Here is a 24,921-nt window from a genome sequence, read left to right as displayed (position 1 = left end):
GGAGCATATCAAAATGACTTGTTTAAGACTTTTGATTTCCAGTGATATATTTTCTTTGAAGCTCATCTGCTACTTCTTTCCTTACATGGGAGTCTTTTTCTTCAAGACTGTCCTTGATAAAAGAAATCTTTCCACTGACACCGTTCAATATCCAGAGCATTGCCCTCCTTTTTCCTGGAATTTGTGTCTGTTTCCAATCCATGTTTTTTTCCTGCTCAGTCTTTTCTAGCTTCTGTACCCTTTTTCTCACTAAAACAGCTCTTAATAAGGTCACTAACAATTTCCTGTCGTCCAACTCCAAGAATCTTTTCAGCATTCACATTCTTCTAGGTCATTCCACCACTTTCAACAAACCATCTTCCCACTGTCCTTTCTTGTCTTCTCTTGGTTTGTTGTCAGGGTTTTCCTTGTGATAATTTACCATTCATTTTTTCTGCATTTTCCCCTTAACTTCTAATGCTCCCTTTGCAGAGCCAGTCCTCTCACTGGCAACATGCTGCCTCCAGCCCATCACCCTCTTTGCCCTATTTTCTTGTAGCACTGCTTTTGTTCTTCAGTCCCTGGGCATATCCTAATAGCAACCCCAGCACCTCTCCTTTTAGAGTTCTGTATCGTATACTTGTGCTGACGGCTTCTGAATGTGACTTGTTAATTACAGATTTCTTTCCTGTTTTCTTTATAGCACTCCCCTTTAGACAGTTATCAAGTCCCAAGCTCAAGAAGACCAAAATAGATGTTTTCTTTCAAACCTCAGTGTTTCTCTGTTGACATTTCCACTGTTTTACATAATATTTTGCTGCCTCTGTTAGTTATGTTTTCAGTTTCCTACATGCACTTTATGCCTACTTACACATTTAATGTTGCTTATACTTAAAATATTTGAGCTCCTTTTTCTGCACTAAAGAGGTATATTTTTTCTGATTTCTGCTCAAAAATTGTCATCTTCTTCTGAGAGATTTTTACTTAGTACTCAGTCACTCTGATTATCAGCAATTAATTCAGCCTTAGCCATTACTTGCTCATTAAAAGATGCTGTGTTCACTGTATTACCAATACTCATAAAATGAATGATAGTAGCCCTGAGTACTTTGTTGCATGAATGACAAAGTGTGTGAGAAGAACTTAGAAATAGTTTGTGGTACTGTTGCTCTCTCCATCACATCATTTCAGAGTACATTTTGGATCATATTTTTTGCTTGGTTATGTACCACTGTATCAGTTTTACTTTACCTCTGCACAAAAGGCAGATACTTTTCGCATTCCACCTGTTCATATGGATTAACAGAGACTTTTAAAGAACAACAAAAATACTCCTTTCTTATCCAGGTGTCTGACCTGTCTTGAAGAAGACTGAGGTGCTCTAGTTCCCGCAGAAATACCTGTGCCAGCAGGTGCCATTAACTTAACCTCCCTTGAATCCTTTGTCCATTAGTTCCAGCAGGGGCTGACATTGCCAGAAATACCAGTGTCTTGTGTGGGGAGCCTGGAGATTGAACCACAACAAGCAGCTAACTGTCTTGGTAATTAGGTTTAGTAGCGATTTTCTGGGAGACAGTTATCTCAAATGCTTTTCTCTATTTCAGATAAATTCCATTAATTCCATAAATTCTAAACCTTTGTAGCCTCACAATGTTGGGAAGCTACATAACTTAGTTTACTGTGTCAGTTTGTTAATACACATCAGCTCTATATTTGTTAAATACTGTTTGCTTCTGGCTGCCTCCAAATTCCTACTAGTTACCTAAGTTTTTCCTACCAAGTGGAAGAGAGTGTCTCTGCCTCTTCTTGTTCTGAGATAATTGTAGAATGATAGAATCATAGAATCATTTCAGTTGGAAGACACCCTCAGGATCATCGAGTCTAAAGATAACCTAACCTAACCCTAGCACTAAACCATGTCCCTAAGAACCTCGTCTAAATGCCTTTTAAACACCTCCAGGGATGGTGACTCCGCCACGTCCCTAGGCAGCCTGTTCCAATGCCCGACAACCCTTTCCGAGAAGACATTTTTCCTAATATCTAATCTAAACCTCCCCTGGTGCAACTTGAGGCCATTTCCTCTTGTCCTATCACTTGCTACTTGGGAGAAGAGACCAAAACCTATAATATACCATTGGGCAAGGTACTGCAGAAATACGAATTAGCCCTGAGCCCACCGACTCTCGAGTAACAGGCTGCCTCATGGCTGTTCGTCACACTAGGTACAGCTGCAATTAGCAGCAGCACATAAGCACACTAGTATTCTCTGCAAGAATTATAATCAGTTGTTGACATTTGCATTTTCAACATAAAGCCCTGCTATGGACACCCCTTTGATATGAGTAGTGGGTACTCACAGAAAAAGGTCTTTGATGAGAACACTGTTCAGTGATCATCTAGTGACTCCTCCATAAATCAAGTGGCAAGAGGGAAACAAGTCCTGAGTAAATCCCTCACTAACAAAAATCGTTGCACTTAAAATCAGACTTGGTAGACAAAAGCATTCTCAGTCAAATCTATATTTTTTGCTGTATTTCTCTTTTGTGCTATGCAATGAAATTCCAGCCACCTTGAGCGCGGAGCTGAACGCAAGTACAGGAGCTTGCACAACAGCCAACAAGTCAGGAGCAAAATTGGCCAGGCCATTTTAAACCAGCACTAAAGCATACCAATAAACCGAGAATGGCATTCATACTAATGCTGCTGTAAGAAAGGTTGACTACTCATTAAACAATAGTCTATCATTAATATGAATTTAGAAAAATGTTTCAGCAGTTATTCCTTCTCACGCCAGGTGCATTTCCAGTGATCTTGCACTGAAGTAGTGATGTAGCTTAAAGACCAATCAAGTTATTCACCAGCTCAGCTCTTCACAAGAGAAAGCAAGTTTCCTTTCAGTTAATACAGCATGCAATACAATGGCTCTCAACTCTAAATTAGGTTCTGTAATTGGTACAATGGAGATATTTAATAATAACAATTAGTCTGAATAATATACTCTCGGCAGCTGCCTGTGATGCTTTTCACTGCAGTATGCTTTCCTCATTGCAGTCAATACTCCTGAAGTGCCTTTAGCAGCAGAGCACCTACTTTATATGCTCAGACGTTTCCCTGAGTTGCAACTTTTTCCCCTTCTCGTGACAGATGTATGCTCACAATTTGCAAGGCCCTGGTGCATTACAAAAGAGATTGCCACTACCATCTATGTTATCTTTTTGAAACTTCATCTACTTGGCCCAGAACTTGGCAGTTAACAAGTCACAGCAATACTGCACCAATGCAAAACAGAATTACATCCTAGCACCCACTCAGTTTCTTGTTCTCAACTTGTCTTCTTAAATTCTTCAAAACCACAAACTCTGTTTTCCAAATCCTAACTGGTTTTCTGAGCAGGTATTTCTCTGAAAAATATTTTATCTTTCCTGGCAGCATTGGCATTTGCATTTCCCCATTACTGGAATTGGTGCTCATTTAGCATGGTTCAATCATAGTTCTAAGGTCTGCTGTACCCTTTCCTATACCGTCAGCCTTGAAAACTTCTTTATTCCACCTTGGTATTAAAAGAAGAGCCTGCCTCCAACTCCAAGTCAAACTATGGTTGTATTATTCTAAACCTTCCTTTGGAAAAAAAAAAAAAATAGAACAAAATCCTCATCAGTGGTAATTAATTTTGACAGTGTGGGCTTTGTAGCAATTCACAAACCTGTACTTTGTGCATCAGCATTCCTTATTATTCTAATTAAAGTGGAACACTGTGCCCTCGCCAGTCATTAATGGGTTTTCATTTTGTAAATGACATTTGCAAAAGTTAAAACGGGCAGTTCATATGAAGTCCACAGGCAAAAGCATTAAAATTAGCATCACCATAGCAACAGTCTTCCATCATTAGTATTCAGGGCAACAGCAAATGTTTTGTTGTGCTTTTGTTTCCAAAAAAAGCTTTTTCTTTATTTGTCATTCATCAATAGAAAAGGCTGAAACCCATATATTTCAGGTAAAATTATTACAATCATTTGGATGTCACTGTTCTAGAATTTCCTAGTTTATTGAGGTATTTATTTTTCAGGACAGAGGCTGAATTTCACGATCTCTACAGCTGTGTATATCTAACCTCCTCAGTGACATTTATTCATTGTCAACCTGCTGCTCAACAGTACAGTTTTATATGAAGTCTGTCACTTCTGCTCAAGAATCTGTACCAAGCAGCGGATTCTGCTGAGAATCTGTAAAAGATGCATACACGGTGAAACATGGTCAATCCCCTGTTAACTGGAGTGTGCATCTGCTCAGTGCTGGTTTTCGTGTTTAAATGATGCTATTTATATATTCTTTCTCCCCGTCCCCCCGCCCGGAATTGAAATGTAAGTGCAAACATCATCTCTAGTGAAACAATATTCAAATATCTTGTCTCGCACAATTTAAAATTGGTGAGAGAAGAAAAGGGCGCTCCCCCTAAGCGAAACCAAGGTAGATTATGAGGGTACTCCAATGTCCTTTATTGCAAGAGGTGATGCTGGCTTCTTTTTTTCTGAAAGTTTGAAAAGGACATAATCATCTGGGAGCCTGCTGCAGCAATACTTTGCAGCAGAAGCAGCAGTTTAGCACCACATATCCTAAACACACCAAGGTATCCTGTTTGCCTATGTCCTGGTCAAGTAAAAGCATGCGATCAACCCGATCATTGTTATCTAGAAACAAATACTTTGTGACAGAGAGGCATTAAAAAAAAATAAATAAAAACAAGGAGAAAGATGTTAAGGAAAGTAGATGATGAGCAGGGTAAGGTCAATAGAAGGCCCACCATTTTAATTTTATGTATCCTGGCATGTCAGTAACCTGCAGAGATCAGAAGTAACTAAATGTTCTCTAGCATTATGTCTCTGGGTTTTAATTTGGCACAGGAAGGTTCCTTCTTTCCTCTTCATCTTCTCAAAATACTTCATTTTGCAGATTTTTGCAGAGAAGAGTCTTTAATGAGTAAGCACACTGTATTGCGTTTATTGCAAAAGCTCGGGGTATAATCCCTTCCATGAAAGATACTCCTGTATTTTAATAAATCGGGCCGATTTTCATACAGTGATTGCCTTGCTAGCACCTGCCCTTGTAGCACTGATTCATTTTTCAGCTAGTAAGATCTGCAGAATTGGAAAACCTTTAAAATTGATGAACACATACATACCTGAGGAAAATCACTCTCAGGTTAACTAGAAACTATCCGTGGTGGGTTGACCGATGACATTTGGCACTTGGAGAGCTTTAACGCAGAAGGGGACTGCTGTGACTCTGAGGTTCTGAACATCCGCATATACGATGATTTATTAAACCAATTGGTTTTTTTCTTTCACAGAAGCACCTTTTTGCTAGGTCATCTTAATTTTTCCCGTGCTGATTCGCTCTACTTTTATCTTTGTAGATGCTTGTTAGATGATTTCTGGGAGATTCGGCATGCTAAAGCAGTTCATTTTCTCTCTTTTGGACTTCTGTCTCCTACTGCAGTGAAGATACTTACTGAACTGTAGTATTTTGCAGAATTTTGCCATTTCATCTTTTTAGATAAATTCAGTGGTGAAGTGGAGCATCACAAAAACTGAATAATTTTCACTGAATCCAGAATTCAGCCTTCATTTAATTAAAAGGTTTTGTGCTTAGCATTCTGTCTGAGCAAGTTTCTTTGTAAATCTGAGTGAGTTCAAGACGGGTTTCTTGCAATGCCAAATCTTATAATCATCAAATAAGTAACTGACTTTTTTTAAAATCAACTTTGGAGATCATTTTAGATTATTAGCTTTTTACAAGCATTGACCAATAGCATCATTAGAAAGATTTACCTAAATTGCAAGGGTTTTATTGCCTTGTTTATTGTAATAATGACAGGCAGCGAGGCCATTTCTGGGAAGGATCAGTGACAGATTACTTTTTTCCATTCCAGACACCATTCATTCAGGGACAGACACTTGAGCAGTGTTGTGGCAAATGAAAGGAAACTGGCAGTTTCTTCTTTATCCAAAACGGGTAAACACTGTGTTTCCCAGAACATATGTATGTATACTTTCTACTTATGCACATCCTTGAAAAAGCTACTGAAGCGGTTCTTCATTAAAGATGTTTCTGCATGTGGTCTAAAAAACCAGAAGGAGATGCATGTCTGTGAGTATGGATTTCAGATATGCTATAACTACTTGCAGATTTCCCATCTAAAGAGTGAACTCCGGAAGCAGAAATATGCAAACAAAATATCCTCGGCTTTCTGTTTCGCATCTTAATCTTTTTGAAAATCATACCCAGCTTTAACCTCTAGAAACCCTGAAGAATGGAAATGGGTGGTTTTCGGCTGTTTTCCTGAGTGCAACAGACTATGTATTGTGTAGCTGGAAATGTCAATGATTACAGGAATAAAAAATAAAAAACAAGAGTTAGAAGTACTAAACCTAAACCACATTTTTATTTCTGCAGCTATAAACTTTTAGTGCAAGTAATTTGGAATAAAGGCATCTTGAAATTTTACTTCAGTGTTTAGAAGGAAATTTCTTCCAGATTTCTGCCAGTAAGAGCATTTTAGCCACTAGTTGTTGAAAATAATGCTTTTTCTCTATACTTCGGTTTACTTTAAGTATCACCTGAAAATTAGAGGTTAAAAAACTGATTCCCAAAGGTCTCTCACTGGTGAGCTCACCACCATTGCCAAATACCGTGTTGAAACTTGGACTTATGAACTGAGCTGTTTTTACATAAACCATCACTAGAGGCATAAAAGAAAACAGCCAAGAGATTATCTTTCTGCCCATAGGTGTGCTCACCATATTTGTTCTTTTAATTACTGCCTGTTAAGGGAAGTGCTTATCCTTTTAGTAATGCTGTGACATTACCAAACAATTTAAAACAGTTAGCAGACTGCTCAACTGCAGGTGGTATTCTATACCTTCACATCTGACCAGGGCTTTCTCCTGCACATTCCTCATTCATCTGCTTTTCCACTATTTTAATTGTGCTATGGCACAAAAGCAATAAAAAAGTTACTAATACGGTCATTAGTGTTAGCACTTGCTTTCATACGCTATTATTTCTTCTCCTCTTTCCAGTTTGAGGGAGGAATAAACATTTATTTTCACTCTAACAATCTTGAAATGAGCAGAAGAACCTACAGAGGACTCTGAGTTTTAGTGGGGGCAGTTTAGGCTCCTGTCAGACTTATTGTCTTAAGTTTGGAAATCAAATTTTAATTCTGCACCAAAAGCAGCTTGCATGGCTTGAGAGAGATGCTCATTGATTTCAGCAAAGATACTTCTTATTTTTAACAGTGTAAAAGGGGTCAGAATCTGGTTCTTAGCATTTCCTCTCATGTATAATGTTTTTTTCACATCAGTGCCCTAAGTATTGTGGAATAAACATTTGCTGCTGGCAAAATGCAAATCTGTATCTGTACATTCTTCTCCTGAGAAAACTGAGTGCGAAACCCTCAGCGCTACTTTGCTCTGGAGCATTTGATCACTATTCTAGGAATAAGGAGTGGAAACGAGTCTTATCAGAGTGAATCCTATACCAAAGTTGCCTGTGTGGGTATGCCCACATCGTGTCATCTTGCAATAGTCCTCTTCAGTTTGGATCAAGTCAGCTGATGGGACTCCTCTCTCCTGTGTCAGTCCCTTAGTTGCTTCTGGTCAATGGCCTATATTTCTGTGCTGGTTTGACTGAAAATGGGTTGATTTCCTTCATGCAGTTAGAAACTTATTTTTCATAGCTAGCATGCTCATTATTTGGACTTAGTTTGAGAACAAGAGATAACACCCCAGTACAGAGTTAATGTTTTTAATTGCTCTGGTCTGAGAGCCAAGGACATTCTGAGGCGTTGAGGAAGCGCGGCATGGATGGGGCAGAGCTCGACTGACATCCAGACTGATCAATAAGAGTATTCCATCCCATTAGCGTCATGCTCCTTATTTAAGGATCCAGGGCCTTCCGGCTGGTCCTTTTTCTTTCTTCGCTCTTTTTTGCCAGAGTTGGGGAAGTTTCAGTTGGGACATTTAGCCTGGCCTTTTGCCATTTCGCAGAGGCCTCTGGGCTTTTCTGCCTTCATCCTTTTTTCTCTCTTTCGATCGGCTGTGGGACTAGGTGCTGTTTCCTGGGTCCGGCTGCTCAGCTGCAGACAGAGCTTGTGAGGAATTGCCTTGAGTATCTTTTATTTCTATTTTATGTATATATATATATATGTATATTTACTAGTAGTGTACTAATATTTTGTTATTTTATTAAACTGTGTTTATCTCAATCCAAGTTTCTCCCTTCCCTTTTGATTCTCTCCCCTGTTGCGGAGGGGCAGAAGAGGGTGAGTGAGCAGCTATCGTGGTTGTATTGCAAGCTCGGGTTAAACCACAACAATTTCAAATGCTTAGCGTCCTCCCAAACAATTCTATTTGTTTTTTAAAGTACTTATCAACTTTTTTTTCCTCAGTTTTATAAACCCAAATTAAAACAGATCTTTCTGACCCTCGCTCACACTTCCTTCTGCTTTCTGTTATGCGTAAGTTTATGTCCTACAAATATTCACTTAAAGTCTTGAGAGCCCAGCGTTGCTTTGGCACCTCCAGACTGAAGTTCTGCTCATCTGTTTTGCCAGTTCTGCAGCAAGTTTCAAGGACACTAACAAAGGTCGTTGCTGCCTCACCTCGCCCTGTTGCATCTTGCAGATTTTTAGCTTTCCTCAATTCTTTCTTCACTAGATCTTCTCCATAATTGTTAGACATTGACACCCACACACTTTCCCTAAGTCACAGCTTCCCTCTTCTTTGTGCAGAAGTTAGACAAAAGAGACAAACAACCAAAAAATCTAGAAAACTGCCTCTTGCCTTGTTCTCTAGGTTTTTAGTTTTCCTGGATAATTTGCTTGCCATAATATTTCCTCTCTGAACTCAGGCTGCTGCAAGGCTCAGCACTCTCCAAAACCACAACTGAAATATATTCTAATTTAATACTCTTCAGGTCCTTTTGGCACTATCTCAAAGAAATATGTGATGTGCCTCAAGTAAGAGAATTTACCTGCAATTTTTTGTTTGCTTGTTTGTTTGTTTCAGAAATCTTCCTGAATTATGCAGAATTTCATTTTTGTATTTACTAAGAAAGTAACATATGTGCTGGTGAATAATAAGTAAACATCTTCAGCAAAAGAATAATAATTTAGTTTTGTTGTGGATTTTTGGTTGGTTGGTTCGGGGGGTTTCGTTTGGTTGGTTGGTTGGTTTTTTAATATAAGCTGTTCATAAGTGTAATACGTACCAACAGCCTTCAACACAGCTTCACCTAACAGATTCCCGCTGTGAGACCAAACAGGTGGCAACCCCCAATCAGTGCCTTGTTATCACTGAGAAGCTTTGATCTACCTAATGTATAATAAATAAGATTCTGCATTTTAATCATCTTGATGCTTTCATATCACTTGTGTTGCAGTCTTATTTCCAAAAACTCATCCTGACTTGGTTGATCTTTTTTTTTTTAAATTAGACTGGTTTTGATCATTTATTTCTTTCAACATACCTACCAGTAGACAGATGATATGCCACCTAGAAGTTATTATACTGTATACTCATCACTTCCCTGTCCACATTTGTCCTATTCCTATGCCAGCAAAAGATATAGAAATTCTTAATTATACATATATATATTTTTACATGATGTAATGTAAGAGACTGACTAGATGATCCCTTTGTGTTAGGATATTGGCTGGTAGAAAATTCAGTTAGGATTAAAGTCCCCTGGTTTCTACATGTACTTAACTTTACAGCTGCATTATGCCCTTATGCTCCAGTAAAGACCATTTATTTTACCAATGGAATAAAAATGAAGGGTTCCTTAAAAATAGCAATCTCAATTCTGCTCTTATATATACACACCAATCTAAGGTTAATGTTGTACTGTTTCTAGTAATTTAGTACTCATAGTACTATTTTAATTCCCTGTACTTAGTTGTGGTCAGTTTGATTGTGTCAAGGCAGAGAGGATCAGATCAAACTATATCTATAAAAAAGGCATTGTTTAAACACATAATATTTACACAATAAATGAACACCTAGGAATAGTAGCATAGATTAGTGCTGTATTGCTTATGTGTAGGTGGTTTTTCAGCTAATGTTCTTTATCTTGAATTCACTGAAATCCAGTGCTAAATTTCTTACCAAATTATGTACTGTCAAACTTAGCACTTTATGAAATGTTGACTTAGAGGAAAACGATAGAATAGACACTTAAATTGTTCTGTAAAGGGTATTTTAAATTATCCTCTTAATTGCAAATTGCACAGAAAGACGAAGTAGAGAAAAAATAGAATTTCAGCATAATAACCTAAATCAAGAAAATAAGAAATGTCTTTTTCAGTGTTGAATTCGGTGGCTGGAACTAATTTATACAAACTGTGGCAATCCAAGAACAAGCAAACCTATGACATTAAAAATCCATCCAATTGTTTTAAGTGAGAGAATGGGACAGTCCGACAATGTGAGAACAACCTGTACGTACTAAGGAATACAGCCAAAATTTTGTTTGGAAGTAAAATTCAGCTCAGTATGTAGTATATGATGCACTAAAAGGGTTAGAGGATTGTCATTGAACACTTGTAGCTTTGCAGTTGACAAACTTGGCGAGATGCTGTAGTGTATGTGAACACAGAGGAGTCCAAGAGCGCAGATGAATGTTCTTCTAAGTCCCACCCTTTTACCAGTTTCCTATAGAAGTTGCTACCTAAACCATTCCTTTGTACATAATGACACTTTTAGAAAGAAATGCCATGAGAGGCCAGCTGCTCTGCTGGCGTGCATTGGAGGTGCTTCTTCAATTAGTTAATTCCATCAAAAATTGGGCCAGCTTACAAAGTTTTTGAATGGAAATAGTTCCTTCACCTTAGAAAACTTGACTGCTGCAAACTTTAAAAATTGCATATAGAGCATACAGCACGTTTTGAAAGAAATTATGATATGGCTGCTCATCATTGGTAGTGAGTTGGTTTTGTCAAATCAGTTCCTTTCTGGATAGAAAATCCACTCCTTAAAAATAATTACTTGGATTACCAGCTGATTTCTTTGGTAGGCTTATGCAAGAAAGCTTGAGGATCTAGCACAGCAAAGCACTGTATTCAACTGCATGGCATTGAAGTCACAGGGGTTTGAGCTGATCTAGAACTCTTCTGGTTCTCCCAATGCAGGGAGAAGTTTTTGCCATTTGATGTGATGGATTTATTCTGCAGTGACAGGCCCAACTAGTTTCAAAAAGACACTGCAGTTGTTGCTGCAATTTGGTTGCAACATCTCCTACATTATGTCAGACAACTAGAAATGAAAAAAAATTATTTTAATTTTTTAAAAATATTGATATATATGTGTGTAAATAAAATCATGCCTTAGGCCCACAAGAGCACAAAGTGGGACACAGAGGAGTACCATGGCCTGTCTGCTGTAGAGCAACCCGGCTCTCAGCAGTAAGAACAAGAGTCAATGTCTGAAATTTGGCCCAAGAGACGGCTATTATTCTCAGGGTAGACACACATAGCACTGTAGGTATCAGATAACGTGCCACTAGGAAGTCTGAATAACCAAAACGTTGTCACATTTGGAGAGTTGATGTGTCTTGGCCATTTCATAGACTAAATAATTTAATTAAATGGCAGCATAGACATAGTCCCACTGGCCTTGTTTTCTCCAGATTCCTAGCAAGTTTCATGTACAGTGTTGACACAGAAATAACTATCAAAACCAGTCAGTTTGTCTCCGACCCAACAGAGTGCACTACCATCACCAAATTGCATATAATCCCTTTCAAAATTTTAAAATAAATGCTAGCCTCAGTGAAGTGTAATGTTTACTGTGAAGAGTATCAGACAAATAATAAAAATATGGCATAAATTAAAAAGAAAAAAAGGTGTGTGTTTGTTTGGGGAATGAAGGCTTTTAAGGATGATACCTCATGAACAAAAAATATGTTTCTTCTCTTTGAATCCTAAATTGTAATTCTTAGAATAAAGCCAAATGAATACTCAGTATGGCAAGCTGCTAAAAACAAAACTCTCCAAAGGTTTTAGTTCAGTATTAAATACCCTGATTTGATAAAACCAGTGGATTAGATGAGGTCTAATCTTTCGGTCCCTGCTTGGGTTCTATCTGGAAAAATTGTTAGTCTGTCAGCTTCTACAAATCTTTGCAAAATTATTTTCATCCTTAAGAAATTATTTGCTCTGTTAGTAACCCTAAAAACAGAACAAATTGAGGGACATGGGTGGAAGGATAACAATTTGAGAAATAATGACTCTGGATTTTTGAGAATGAGAAATAAGAGCAACTGCAGCAACAAAACTATGGAAAAGTAACATTTCCAAGTACTGATTAAAAATATAATATCCATAAGCAAAAGTAATCTTCATTACTAAGGTACAAAAGTATTTACACACCACATGTCTTAAGCAAATTTTTATTTAAAAGGTAAGGTTGAAGGTCTTTTTTTTATTTTCCTTTGGCCGATGGGCCTTATCGTAAAGACATTAACTGAAGCGGTGCTAATTGTTTGCAAAATGGCATTTGGTTCTAAAGCTGGCAATCATGAGCCAGAGCTGTTGATAGTAATTGAAGGAAAATTATTTACCTTGAGAGAAGAATTATAATTTAAAACAACAGCACGTTTTCTTAATATGTCAGACTGATTTTGTTGTTTTGGGATCAAGGATGAATGCTCAAACAGTTGTAATGTTTTCTAAGACAGGAGGTGTGAGTTTAGATGATCCTTCTTTCTAACTTTAAGGACACTCAAAAAACCATTTTCTACACAACAGGCAATACGTTATCTAAGACTATTAAATTTATGACAGCCTAAAATTCCAGCTTGTGGTCACTATTAAATAAACAAATAGTTTGGATCCTGCGCATGGTCTGCATTTGTAGTGTACTATAGAGATACAGAGAAATCTTGGTTGAATTTAATGCTTTTAGTTTTTTCTTGAGAGGAAAGTGACAAAACCAGTGTGATGTTTTATATGCCAGATAATACGGAATTTGGTATTTCGAACTTCTAAAATAATCTGGCGCTCTGTTTCATGTATTGAGGGAGATTATAAAAATGGATAACTCTGGTTAGCCCTAGCAATATGAATTTTAAGTCTGGACTATTTTAGAAAAGCTGAAGATGTTAATATGGTAGAATTGTAGGTCGACATTTCTGATAATGTATTCAAGGCAGTGAGATGTAGCAGCATGGGTCTAGGAGTGTTTATGTGGACTATGAGCAATGCTTAAATCCTTAATATTTTAGGGCTGTGAGGATTGTTCAGGATTTAGTTTGCACTTTTGAAAGCAATTTCTTAAAGATGAAGGAAATAGTTGCAAATTTGAAAATTGTTTGATTAGTTCAATGTGGAAAAATGCTCAGTATAGGAAGAAAAAAAAAATATTTTGGCTGATTTTGAGCTCCACACAATCACCATTGTCCTTAATTTAATAATGAACTATGGTAGGTCCTACAAGTCATCTGAGTATCTTTGGCCATAAACATCAAGGCTCTTTGACTTGTGCAGACAAGGCACGCCAGATTTTCATTGCTAGTTTTTCATGGTGAATTCGGCTATGTAGCTAGAAAAGGAATCTCCATTTTGTGGGTTTATTCTTTCACTAAGAGACTCCATTTTCTGTTTAATAACAGAGATCAGAGAACTAAATGAGAGTAGGTCTATAGAATTGCAAGCTATCTGAAGCTTTGTTGAGGTGTACCATGAGAGCTTTGGCTCAATTCAACCATATGAAATACTGAAACTATACCTACACATTTAGTTCTATTAAATGCATCCCATTATTAGACTTAGTTAAACATATAAGTTTAAACTGTGCGATATAATTTAGCAACACTTTTTTTCTATCAGCTAGCATCCACAGGCTGCTTTCCCGAATTAACTGCCAGCTCCTGTGCCAGAGACAGAAGGAGCTACACAGATACCTAAATGCAAAACCTGGGAGGACTACTTTGTTAGGAAGAACTGTATTATAGCTAAGTAAATGAAAGAGGCAGAAGCTGTCTGGAATTAAGTGAAGCATGTGCCAAAGTGTAAATGCTTGAACTTGCCACAGGAGAATGAATGAAATAATTTTCTTACACTTAGCTAAGAAATAATTTTAATCCTACCTCAAAGTTCCTTGGTATCCCTCTTAAGTATTTAAGTGCTAACACACATTTAGCTTCAATTGGGATAAAATGATATCGGTGCCCTAGGACATGGCTCCATGGTAGCTGATACTGATTTATCTGTCTCTGGAAGCACTAGCTAATGCAGGTATCTGTATGTCTATATTTGGTTTGAATGACTGTATATATAAACACTGATTTTCACTCTTTGGCAAGGACAAAGGAGACCATTGCCACTTGCCATTAAAGGGCACTGCCAGAGTTGTATGAACAATTGCCTTGTTTTGTAGTCAAGTTAAAGTACATTTTTCATAGACTATTGGTTTGTAATGAAATAAAGGTTATGATTTAAGAAATGCCAGATGAAAAACTTTTCCTTTCCAGCTTTTTTTTTTTTTTTTCTTGCTGTTACCAAGTCTGACCTCAGTTTGGGAACAGTTGTACAACCCTAAGCCTGAAGCTGCATTTCTATGCAAATAAACCATGAGAAATGTCCCCTGGATCAGATGAAGGAGTTAAGTCTGGATGGATTTACTGGTGAGGCCAGTTAGGTGTAGCTACTCCCTCCTCCCATTAACCTCTCTAGGCTGGTTCCTTTTCCAAGTGCAGGGCTGCACCTTCCTCTGATTTCTGAATCCACACATAAGACATTTAGGGAGAGCTTTGCTCCTGTTACACCAGGGTATTGGGAGAAGCTAAACACTCTCCAGTTTTGAAACTAAATCAACACAAGTTTGATTTACCAGAAGGGGAGAACAATCCCTTTGTCTCTGTATCAGGGCTCTGCGTGGCCCAATCTCGGGAAAAGGTTAGGAGAAGACCTCAAACTTATCGTATTTGCTGAGGTCAACAACCTTGACATGTTTGGGAAGATGATGGAAAAGAATAGTGTGTACATAAAAATAGGCAGGGCCTCTTGTTGCAGTTATATATTATAATGTTTTGTATAGTATATTATAATCATTGATGAAATGATGTGGTATTTATGATAGGTTCAAAGTTTATTTTAAAGCAACAAAAACTACAAGTTCTGTAAGAACAGCGCGAAGCATCCATTGCTAAAATACAGACACCAAAAAAATGAAGGCATTAATTCAAAGGAGCAAAATTTGCCAAGCTAGGGGTCTGATTTGGAACCCGCCTGCGTATGGCTGTCATAAAATGCAAGAGATTTTATTGTCCTCTTCTTTTACTACCCAAGTGCAGTCTTACATCCCAATACATAATCTCCCAGCATGATCTAAGTGGCTTGTTTTCCCAAATGAATATTTTCTCTTCTAGATAATATTTGCGTAGGGGCATTTTGAAAAAAAAAAAAATGTCCTCAATGAAAAAAGAACTTTTCTGTTCGTATGATGTTAGTTATAAAAAAAAAAAAAATTGATAGCATCAAAAATACATATTTTATGGAATGCAACCAAAAAGTCAATCAGTAAAAAAGGAAGGCATGCTTCTCCTTTGTCATCTGTGGAAGACTTTGGAAGAGAGGGCTGCTCATTAGGGACCAGGAGTGCATGGTGACCAATAGCCAGCATCAGATTTTCTGGGCCCTGAGTGAAGCAGGACTGCAAGATGGAGGGTTTCTTCCTATTGAGATCCAAACATTGATAGAAAACAGTAGAGAAGTTAATTATTTGGGAAGCTAGTTTTTGTGTTTGCAACATGTAATTTTATGCATGGAAAGAAAGATTTTTGAGGTGAAAAGAGAGTCAGTGCACAAGAGAGTTTACAAAATCCTGCTTATTTTAATCCCCCCAGAGGCAAAACAGTCATTTATTTCTATCTGGGAATGCAAAGAAATGTAAGAAATGGAGTTTGCCTTAATAGTTTTGTTTAAGTTATCCTTATTAGTCTGCATTTTTTCTCAACCTTACACCCTGAAGTGATAACCTTTCATTTTGTCAATACAGATTCATCAAACTCAGAATCTACTATGGTATTATTGTTATATTTCAAATCTTATTTATAGATTGTAAAGACCAGCAAACTGTCTTGCTCGGCATAAGTTTTTTTCTGGTGGACTTTAAGTCTTTTTCACAGTGTGTTTTTTTGTTGTTGGTTTTGTGGTTTTGGAGTTAGCTTTCCAAAAGCCTTACTTTTTAATACTTTTAATTATCTAGCATTTTTTTGGCATTATGCTTCTTGATCTTCCCATTCTTGGGACTATTCACACTCCAGTTTGTCTCCATCCTAAAAAACTAGCAGTTATTCCTTTCTTAATTTTCTTTATTTCTCGTGGTTTGGTATGGAAGGAAGAAAAGAGCTTTCAGCATTTACAGGTCCTTACCTGAAGAGCTCATAACCCTGGTGGAACCTGGATGTGCTATCCACTGCATCCAGCGATGCGTGTAATCTTACTTAATCTCAGTTTGACTCTGCTCCTCTTTTCAGGGTCATACACCTGCCAGTAGACTGAACACGTATTCTCCTACTGCAGGGTGTCAATGTCAGCTAAAAAAAAAATAAATGTAGCCTCTCCAAATTAGCCTTTCCAAGATTTCAACAGGATGAAATTCACGCATATATCTAATATATCCAAAATGACAGGCACCCTCTCATTCATCTTTTATCAACAGCACACAATGCAGTGTGACATAAGGCACACACAGACTGCTCCTGAGGCTCCATGATACTCATCTCATAGGGTGACCAAGATTTCAGTTTTAATTGGGTGTCTTTACTATAGCAAAAGCAAGTACAGCCTAAAGGAATGCAGAGGTTGTGCATTCAGCAGGAGTAGACATACTCCTGCCACACGTGCTGTGCAGCAATACTTTCCATGCTGTGCATTACATTGCTGAAAGCTCTGTAAGATTTACTGCAGAATTCGTTTTATTTTTTTTTTAAAGGGGAAAAAAACCAACAAACAAACAAACAGACAAAACAACAACAAACAAACTCCTTTTTTTACTCTCTCTATTCCAAGAGCATCTCAGTGAAACATGTCAGGTAAATTCTTGGAGCTCCACGTGCCAGTTATGTGCCTTACAGCATGGAGAATGAACCCTGTGTAGATAGAAGCACCTGCTAATCTCCTTTCAAACAGGAGACAGACTGGGTTTCCCTCTGGACAGAAAGTGTTATGCTCCTTCCCCATCTCTCCTGTGGTGTAAAGAACTGATTATTAAGTATCCAGAGCTATGAATGTTTTAGTGGGCCTTTAATTTACAGTGCAATGTTGGGGAAAATGAATGTAGAATTTCAAAACTATTTTCTTCATTGCATTTGCAGTATTTTAAGTGGCAATGTGCAAACAGCCAAAAAAAAAAGAGACAAGACAAATCAGCAGCTTCCAAACCAGTACTGTCTTCTTGGCTCTTCTGAGAGAGCTATCAACAAATACCAAAAAAATCCTGGAATTGTCAACCCTTGGAGCATATTTAAGACAGATGATCCAGGAAAGTGTCACCGTGCCATCCCAAGTGATTCTTAGTATTTATTTATACCAAGAAAAAGAAAATAGACTCAAACAGCATAACGGATTAGCCAACCCAAAACAGGGCACCACAACATCTTCTTATACACAAAGCAAGCGCTCGCTAATCCACTACCCAGATAATGGAGAAATAGTAAAGCCGCGTTACAAGGAGAACTACATGCTTCACAGAGCTGTGGAAAGCAAGACTTACTTAATAGGAAAACGCCGTAACTTCACTTTCAATGACAGTAAAACTAAAGAAATGTCTCTTTAGTTTTCTGACTCATGAAGTACTAAACAAGTAAACTCGGACACTTAATGTCTGCCCTACTAAGTGGTTTTAGGCAAGGCCCTGCCCTGAATAGCCCTTGGATAAGAAAAGCAACACAGGGAATTAAAATTCTGCTTACTCTGTAATTCTGTTTTATTTTCTCCAGGAAGAAGTCTGTCTTTTGTCAAATAAATGGCTTAAAATTAAGTATGGCATAAAGATTGGCTTCAGTTACAAATGCCAAAGACAGTAACCATTTACAGTGCAAACAAAATATGTTTTTATAATAAATTATGGGTAGTTTAAAAATAATTTGGAATAAGAATGGTATTACTTGCACACATTATACAGCAAAAGTATAATTTTGAGGTCAATCAAAACAGCTAACAGCCTTTGTGAATTTGGAGACAACAATCAGAACTACATTAAACAGATTTTTTTAAATAAAATCAAATTATAAAGTCATAGGCCTTAATCTCTTAATCCTTCAACATTCTTGTTTTCCCTTGGATGTTCTTGAGTGGGTAATAGTTTGATTTGGGAGATCAAAGGGTTAATTTGCTTTTCAATTGAGGAGTGACTCAGAGTTCCCTTTATTGTTAAAAAAAAAAAAAAAAAAAGAGTGGTGTGTGGGTGTAAGGTAGGGAAAGAAAGCCAAGCAAATGGATTCACTAATTGGGGTTTTCACCTGCTGTGAGTCTAATTGAATATAATGCTTTATTTGTAACTCTAGGAGAAAGAAGATTATGCAAAGTATGAGAAATTCAGACTGTTTTAAAAATTCTTATTACTTGGCACTATTGTATGGGAAAGAAGACAAATGTGATAATAGCAGCTTCTGTTAAGGAGGACCAGGAAACTCCAGTAACAACAAAAATTGGAGGAATGTGTATTGTAGTCCTAGATACTTCTTGAAGGAAAACAAACTACTTTTGCCGTGAAATGGCAGGATTCTAGCTACACTGAGTCCTTCTGTGTGACATGGGCAGCTGCTCTCTCCTTGTAATAGATGGTGAGGTTCCTCCCAATTAACGTGCTAAACATCCCATTTTAAAAGACTTAGAGATGTCTCGCTTCTGAAAACTCAGCTAAAGATGAGAAAAGATTAAGTGGTTGATGTAAGACAATTGACAGCCTTCAGCCAGGTCATTCACCTCAAAACTAAGCTACCTGATCTGGCAATTGATGTAATACCAGGTCCACTGAAGTAAATGGAAAATTCTCACAGAGTCTAATAAGCTTTAATGTAGTGATTTATGTTTATGCAAAAGTGAATCCTCTTTTCTTTGCATGTTGGGGTAGTGTTGTAGATCATAGGTAACTGAGAACTGTGAACTAGACCTTTGAAAACAAATTAAATTGTCTAGAATCTACGAGAATTTAATATTTAATCCCATTAGGTTTTATATTCGCATTTGGGGGCCTGAGGGGCTGAGACTTGAGCATCTTACACTTTTAATGGTTCTAATGGGCCTTTTCTTCAACTGCCTGCGAGATTTCCCTACAATCAGATAACCCAGCTACCTAGAGTCATAAAGGAAGCTCCGAATATCCTGGTAGTTAGGATAAGCTCCACCAAGTTCAGTGCTTATCAACATCTCTGGAATAGGGAAGCAGTCTATGGGATATACTTGTGATATAGAAATTATGGGCAAGATGAATTTTCCGTGCTTCTAGGCCTGCATCTTCCCTGTGTAAAAATAGAGACTTCTTTTGTATGTTTGAAAGGCACCCTTTTTGGGTGGCTTTGCCAAGAAGGCAGAGCTTGTAAGGCCTGGAAAACTACTAAGTTGTGTGGACTTGGTTCTCTATGCAGCATTATTTTAATGAATAAAGGACACAGATGTAAAACTTAGATGAGAGCTGACTGGCTGCACTGATTTGAAATGCTTGTGACACTCAAGAGATTGTTAGCTTTTATTTGTGTACTGAATACTAAGTAGGAATTAATACAAAGAAACACTGCGACAGTTACTCAGCACGAGCAGAACTATTTCTTCTGCTCTGAAAATTCTGGGGAGAAGCTGGTCCTTCCCTACGAGGCCATGGCAAGCCCTTCAAAATGAAATTCCCTGATTTCACTCACAAATCAACCAATCGGCGTGTTAAGCGCCGAAAATTAACAGCTGCGGAGCGAAAAATCCCACGTTGAAGCCCGTTTGAAATCCGTCCCAGCTTCGGTGCATGTTTTCATTAAGTTTTCTTCCCAAGTCGGCTGGAAGTGAACGGCTTTGCCAGCCTCCGGGCGCGCCCACCTCCGCCCCCCACGGCGGGCTCGGGGGAAGGCAAAGAACACCCTCATCCCAGGAAAACAAACAAACGAACAAAAAAGCAGGGGAGCCCCGAGGGTTTCCTCAAGCCGCCGCCAGCGGAGCAGCGATACGGCAGGTGAGCGCAGGGCACGGGCCGCGATGCCCGCGCAGACCCCGCAGCGGAGCTGAGGGAGCCCTCGGCCGCCCTGGGCGGTCCCCGCGGAGCCGCCGCCGCAGCCGGGCAGGGGCGGGGCTGGGCGGGGGAGCTCCGCCCCCGCCCGCCTTTCTCCCTCCCTCCCGGCGGGGCGGCCGCAGTGGCGGCGGGGCTGGGCTGAGCCGAGCGGCGCTGCACGGAGCGGCCGCGCTGTTTCTGCCTCCACGGCGTTGCGGAGCAGTCGCCGCCATGAGGGAGCAGCTCAAGGGGTGAGGGGGATGCGGGGGGGGGGGGCAGCAGGTGCCGGAGGGCGGAATTGGGGTCGGGCTGGGGTTTCAGGGGCTCCACGGTATTTCAGCGGAGTGCTCGTAATCGCCCCGCGCAATGGCCAAGTAGCGTGTCTAACCATCCTCTGATAGACCGTAGCGGGGAGCGGCGGTACCTTTCATTTATTGCTCTCAAAATATCAACCTGCCGCCTGATTTCTTCCAGGAACTTGAAAGGGTGTTTAATACGGCGCCTTTCCCCGCTCGGGACGCTGTAGTTCCGCGCTGGATGTGTCCGCTCGGAACACGTAGGACGTGGCGATGTGCGGGCAGCCGCACGCCGGCGGTACCTGTGCAGGTGCGGGCTGGGGGGAGGGAGCAAAATGCGCTCCTGGAGGTGCCGGAGGTGCGAAGGGCTCCGGGGGGCGCCGAAAGGATGGGGATGGGGATGAGGATGGTCTCACCGCGTTGTTGCTCAGGCTTTACGGGGTAGCGCAGTGCTGCGAAACGGTCCCCATGCGGCACATGGCGTGTCTTGTAGCTCGGTTCAGGAGTGAACTTTTAACAAAATCCCTGAAAACAAACGTGCTTAGAGGCGTATTACTTTTCTCAGTAATTTCGTGCTTGGGAACAACCTTTCAGGTAAATAGGCAGAAGAAGCTGGGAGGGGATTCCCTCTGGACTATCGCATCATAAGTGCTGTGTTTCTTGTTGATGATTGGTATGTCGGCTTTTAATACCTATTGCAAAACAATCTTGCAGCCTGGGACAGCAGCAGTGTCCCCAGGCCTCATCGTAAGCTGAAGTTGGGCTGAGAAGTGATTTTTGCAGGCATGTGCCTACAGAGCTGAGGAAACAAGAAACGTGGTTACATGTAGGATCTCTGACCTTTTAGCACCCAGGAATTGTTTGAGGCTGGATTTGACAAGACCCTGCAGTGAAATTGCTTTGGCAGGAGTGGAGAGGACGGGCTTTGAAAAGCAAGTGGATCGGTGGAGGAGTAACAGCTGGGGAGGCAGGCTCACCGGAGCCTGAGCCACTGAGCAGGAATCTGCCCGTGACAGAGCGTACAAAATAAATGTTTAACGTCGAGGGGAGAAAAAAAGAGTTACTATTCAGTACTTGGCAGTTGATATTTGCCCTTCTCCTGCTATTCATTTCCAGTATCGGCAAGAAACTTTAATATATTATCAGCACCTGCCTTCAGCAGTCTGATAAATCTCGCAAAAGCCAATAAAACATGCTAAAGTCAAATTCCTGCTGAAAAGACACTGATCCTTGGCTTAAATAGCAATAATCTCTGCACAGATCAGTAGTCTCTGGATTTACAGATGAAAACAGTAGTCCTTTGTAAAGCACAAAGGAGTGCCACCTTTTTACGTTGCGAATTCTTTCCATAGCAGTAACTTGTTTTATCTAAGGAATTAATGAAACACTGTATAAAAGACAACTATTGAGTCTTCCTTGCAATCACTGTCATCTATTGTTGAAAACATTTTTCTTTTAAGTCAGTGGTAGAGTCTATTTGTACAAACAATTTCAATTCCATTTGTGTTAGTTTAGTAAAATCCAAACAACTCTATCATGTTTGGTTTGGCTTTTTGATAACAGTTATAAGGTGCTTGGAATAACAATTTATTCATCTTAAAGCTAAAAGGTGAGAGGTGTTATAAATTGTGTTGCTTGAAAATGGATCAGTTCAGGGCTTTGTAAAATACTACTTTAATTTTGGCTTTTTTGTAAGTGTATGTAGCTATTAATTTATTGCTATTGTATTAACTATTAATTTATTGCTACCTGATAGAATTTCTTATTCTACACACATCTGGTTCATGTTGCATTTTCTAATGAAGGGTGAGGGGAGAAGCGCAGCAGAACTGGCTCTGGTATCTCCAATGAAGAGAAATGTAAGTCTTTAAAAAGGACTCTGCAGTTGCAACCTAAAATTCTAGACTCTTGAGCCAAGCAGTGAATACACAAGCCTGAACCCTAGCTATATATTAAAAAAATAAAAGGGGGGGGGGGAGGAGGAGTCCAATCAAGAACAGTTAACACATTGGTGAATCAGCGTGGTTTATGCAGGAATGTTGGGAGGCGGGGGGGGGGGGGACTTTGTGCAGGAATTTGGAGGGAGGGAGCATTGCTCTTCATTCCTCCTGCTGCTGCTGTTGCTCAGCAGTAATATAAAAGGAAGATAAAATAACTGTATTTTGTCCAAACTGATCAAGTTATAACAAGGGAACTGTAATTCAGCTAGCATGTCAGTTAGGATATCGTCTCTTGATTTCAGGTTTTCAATCTTGTGTGTTATTGGCTCTGCTGACAGCGATGAGAGACAAATCTCTCTACTGTTGGCAGGAACAGAGGAGTTCACACAGACACAGTGTGACAGAATTCCCCACATAAAAATTATCCTTGCTAATATAATGTAATCAACCTTTAATGAAGTGGTCCTGCGGTTCCCAAAGGATGTGTTAAGTGAAGACTATGATTTCATCCCACCGAATTATCAGTGTATTTAGTGTGCCAGTCACACCTGCACCTAGGTATCACCATTATCTGTTGCTGCTCTTCTCCTTTTTGGGTGAAATTTTAATTTCCTTTCCGCCTTTACAGCTTAAGTCAGGCGAAAGAGAAAAAAAAATGCCATGTAAGCCCACTTATATATTTATTTGTTACAAAATGTCCATGATTTAAAAGCTAGCGATCAATGTAGTTGACCTAAATGTAGAGCCAAATTGAAAAATGCATCCCTTCAGCATGTGCAATATGGGAAAACTACTGGCTGTGTGCATTGATGCCTTTTTATGTTGGTGGTTTGTTGGAAAACCATCTTGAGTGCTTATTTCTGCCGTATTCTCACCCTGCTTCAGCTGCTGCCAGTCAAGAGGACTTGCACTACACTTCTCGTGTCTTTCTGACTTGCAAGCTGTAAAGGGCCTTGTTCACCGGAGTTTGAAACTCTGGCAAACGCTTTGCTGCAGATCTATTAAGGATGCTACGGCGTTCCCAAGTGTGGTCGAGGCTGCCTGAAACTGCTGAGCTGGCATTTCACTTCAGGCGGTGCTCACAATAAGGGCATGCACACAAATCCTCCCCCACCGGTCCAACCCCAAAGCTCACAATTAAATGGCCTTTGAAAATGGCAAAGAGGCTTATGAAGAATAGCCTCGATGGAATCTAACCTTTCCTGGAGGTGCCCCTGTGTGCAGAATTGTTGATAACTTTCTGAGCTGAAAGCGTTCAGTTAAGAGGCAAACGCCTTTTAGGTGGAGCGAAATAGCTGCAGCCTCCTGGTGTTCTGCATGTCAAGTACCAGCAAAATCTGCCCTGGCTCAGTATGGGCACTCAGCCTCTACAGAAATCGCGGTGACCAAGGTTCAGTTCGCTTTAAACCCCTTTTTTCTCACAAGAGTGCAGAGGTGTGCTGAGGGCTTGCCAGTCCTTTGCTGGGTCTTGTACGAGGTTGAGGGGTCTCAGCTACACTGCCAAGAGTGGCCCCACCAGCCACTCTGCCCCACCGGTAGTCACTGCTGGGAGGGCAGTGGGGCAGGAGCTGGGGTCTCTGCTGACTTGACTTCTATAACCAAAAGAAAGGAGTGTTTCTTCTAAGTTGCAACTAACTCTATAAATAAAGCAAAGTGTAGGGTAGAGGGGAAGTGTACCTGCCCTGCAAATTCAGTCTTTGTCACTTGCAGGTAAATAAAGTCATTCCTTACAAAATGTACATCTCCAAGGAAATTAATCTTGCACTGTGAAAGAAAAGCACACTGAGTAGTGGTTTGAGGTTATTGGTATTAAAAAATACCTGAAAACAGTTGGAGTCCAATGTTTCTTTGGCAATGGAAGTTTTATTTGCAAGATCTTGGGAAAATCAGTTATGTATTTTCAGGAAGATTAGTAAATGACAAAAGCTTAAAACATACACACTAAATTCACTGGGCCTTACCATAATAAATAAATAAATTACTCATCCGTGTAATGTTGAATAGTGATTAACCATAATAGCTTTCCACATCTGAGATGATCCTCTTGTTCTTCTGTCGAACACAGACACGGGATTCCATAATCCTACATAGATACCTTTGCCAGATATTCAGTGGTTTTCAAATAGTTTAGTGGAGAATCTCTGCCTTTGAAGGCTACCAGGTTGACAGGTATGGACTCTGAAGTGGTCTAGTTTATTCATAGAATAGTCTGGGGCTGCCAAACTAATTTCACAGGGAAAGTTAGGCAGCTTATTTTCGGAGGTTTCTTGTAACTGTGTATGTAAGTTCTTTTTCTCATTTTAACTACATGATTTGGCACACAAACCATGGTACAGTTGCTGTTCAAGTGTCCCCCACTTCTAAGGCTGCCTGCCTATGGGGAAACAAGCCAGGGTGGCCATGCACATGTCTGGGGAGCTGTTGATCTGGAACTAACGTTGGGTGTGA

General features: G+C 39.6%; 1 protein-coding gene across 15 annotated transcripts in view; it reads left to right on the top strand.

Moving 5' to 3' along the window:
• The window catches only part of DMD (dystrophin), a 1,281,342-nt gene that overhangs the window by 1,172,238 nt on the left and 84,183 nt on the right, over positions 1-24,921 (top strand). For 4 of the 15 annotated variants that reach the window (XM_065627055.1, XM_065627045.1, XM_065627073.1 and 1 more), the window contains exon 1: positions 20,392-20,488. The exons of the other annotated variants lie outside the window; for them this stretch is intronic. In XM_065627055.1, the coding sequence (XP_065483127.1) occupies positions 20,469-20,488 (20 nt within the window). In that variant the 5' untranslated portion in view covers positions 20,392-20,468. Of the gene's footprint in view, positions 1-20,391; positions 20,489-24,921 lie in introns of those variants that run through there. 15 annotated transcript variants of the gene reach the window in all.

The sequence above is a fragment of the Caloenas nicobarica genome, chromosome 1 (genome assembly GCF_036013445.1).
Source record: "Caloenas nicobarica isolate bCalNic1 chromosome 1, bCalNic1.hap1, whole genome shotgun sequence".
In the NCBI taxonomy this organism is placed as follows: Eukaryota; Metazoa; Chordata; class Aves; order Columbiformes; family Columbidae; genus Caloenas; species Caloenas nicobarica.
Note: the sequence above shows the minus strand (reverse complement) of the source record. Positions and strands in the feature narration are given on the sequence as shown.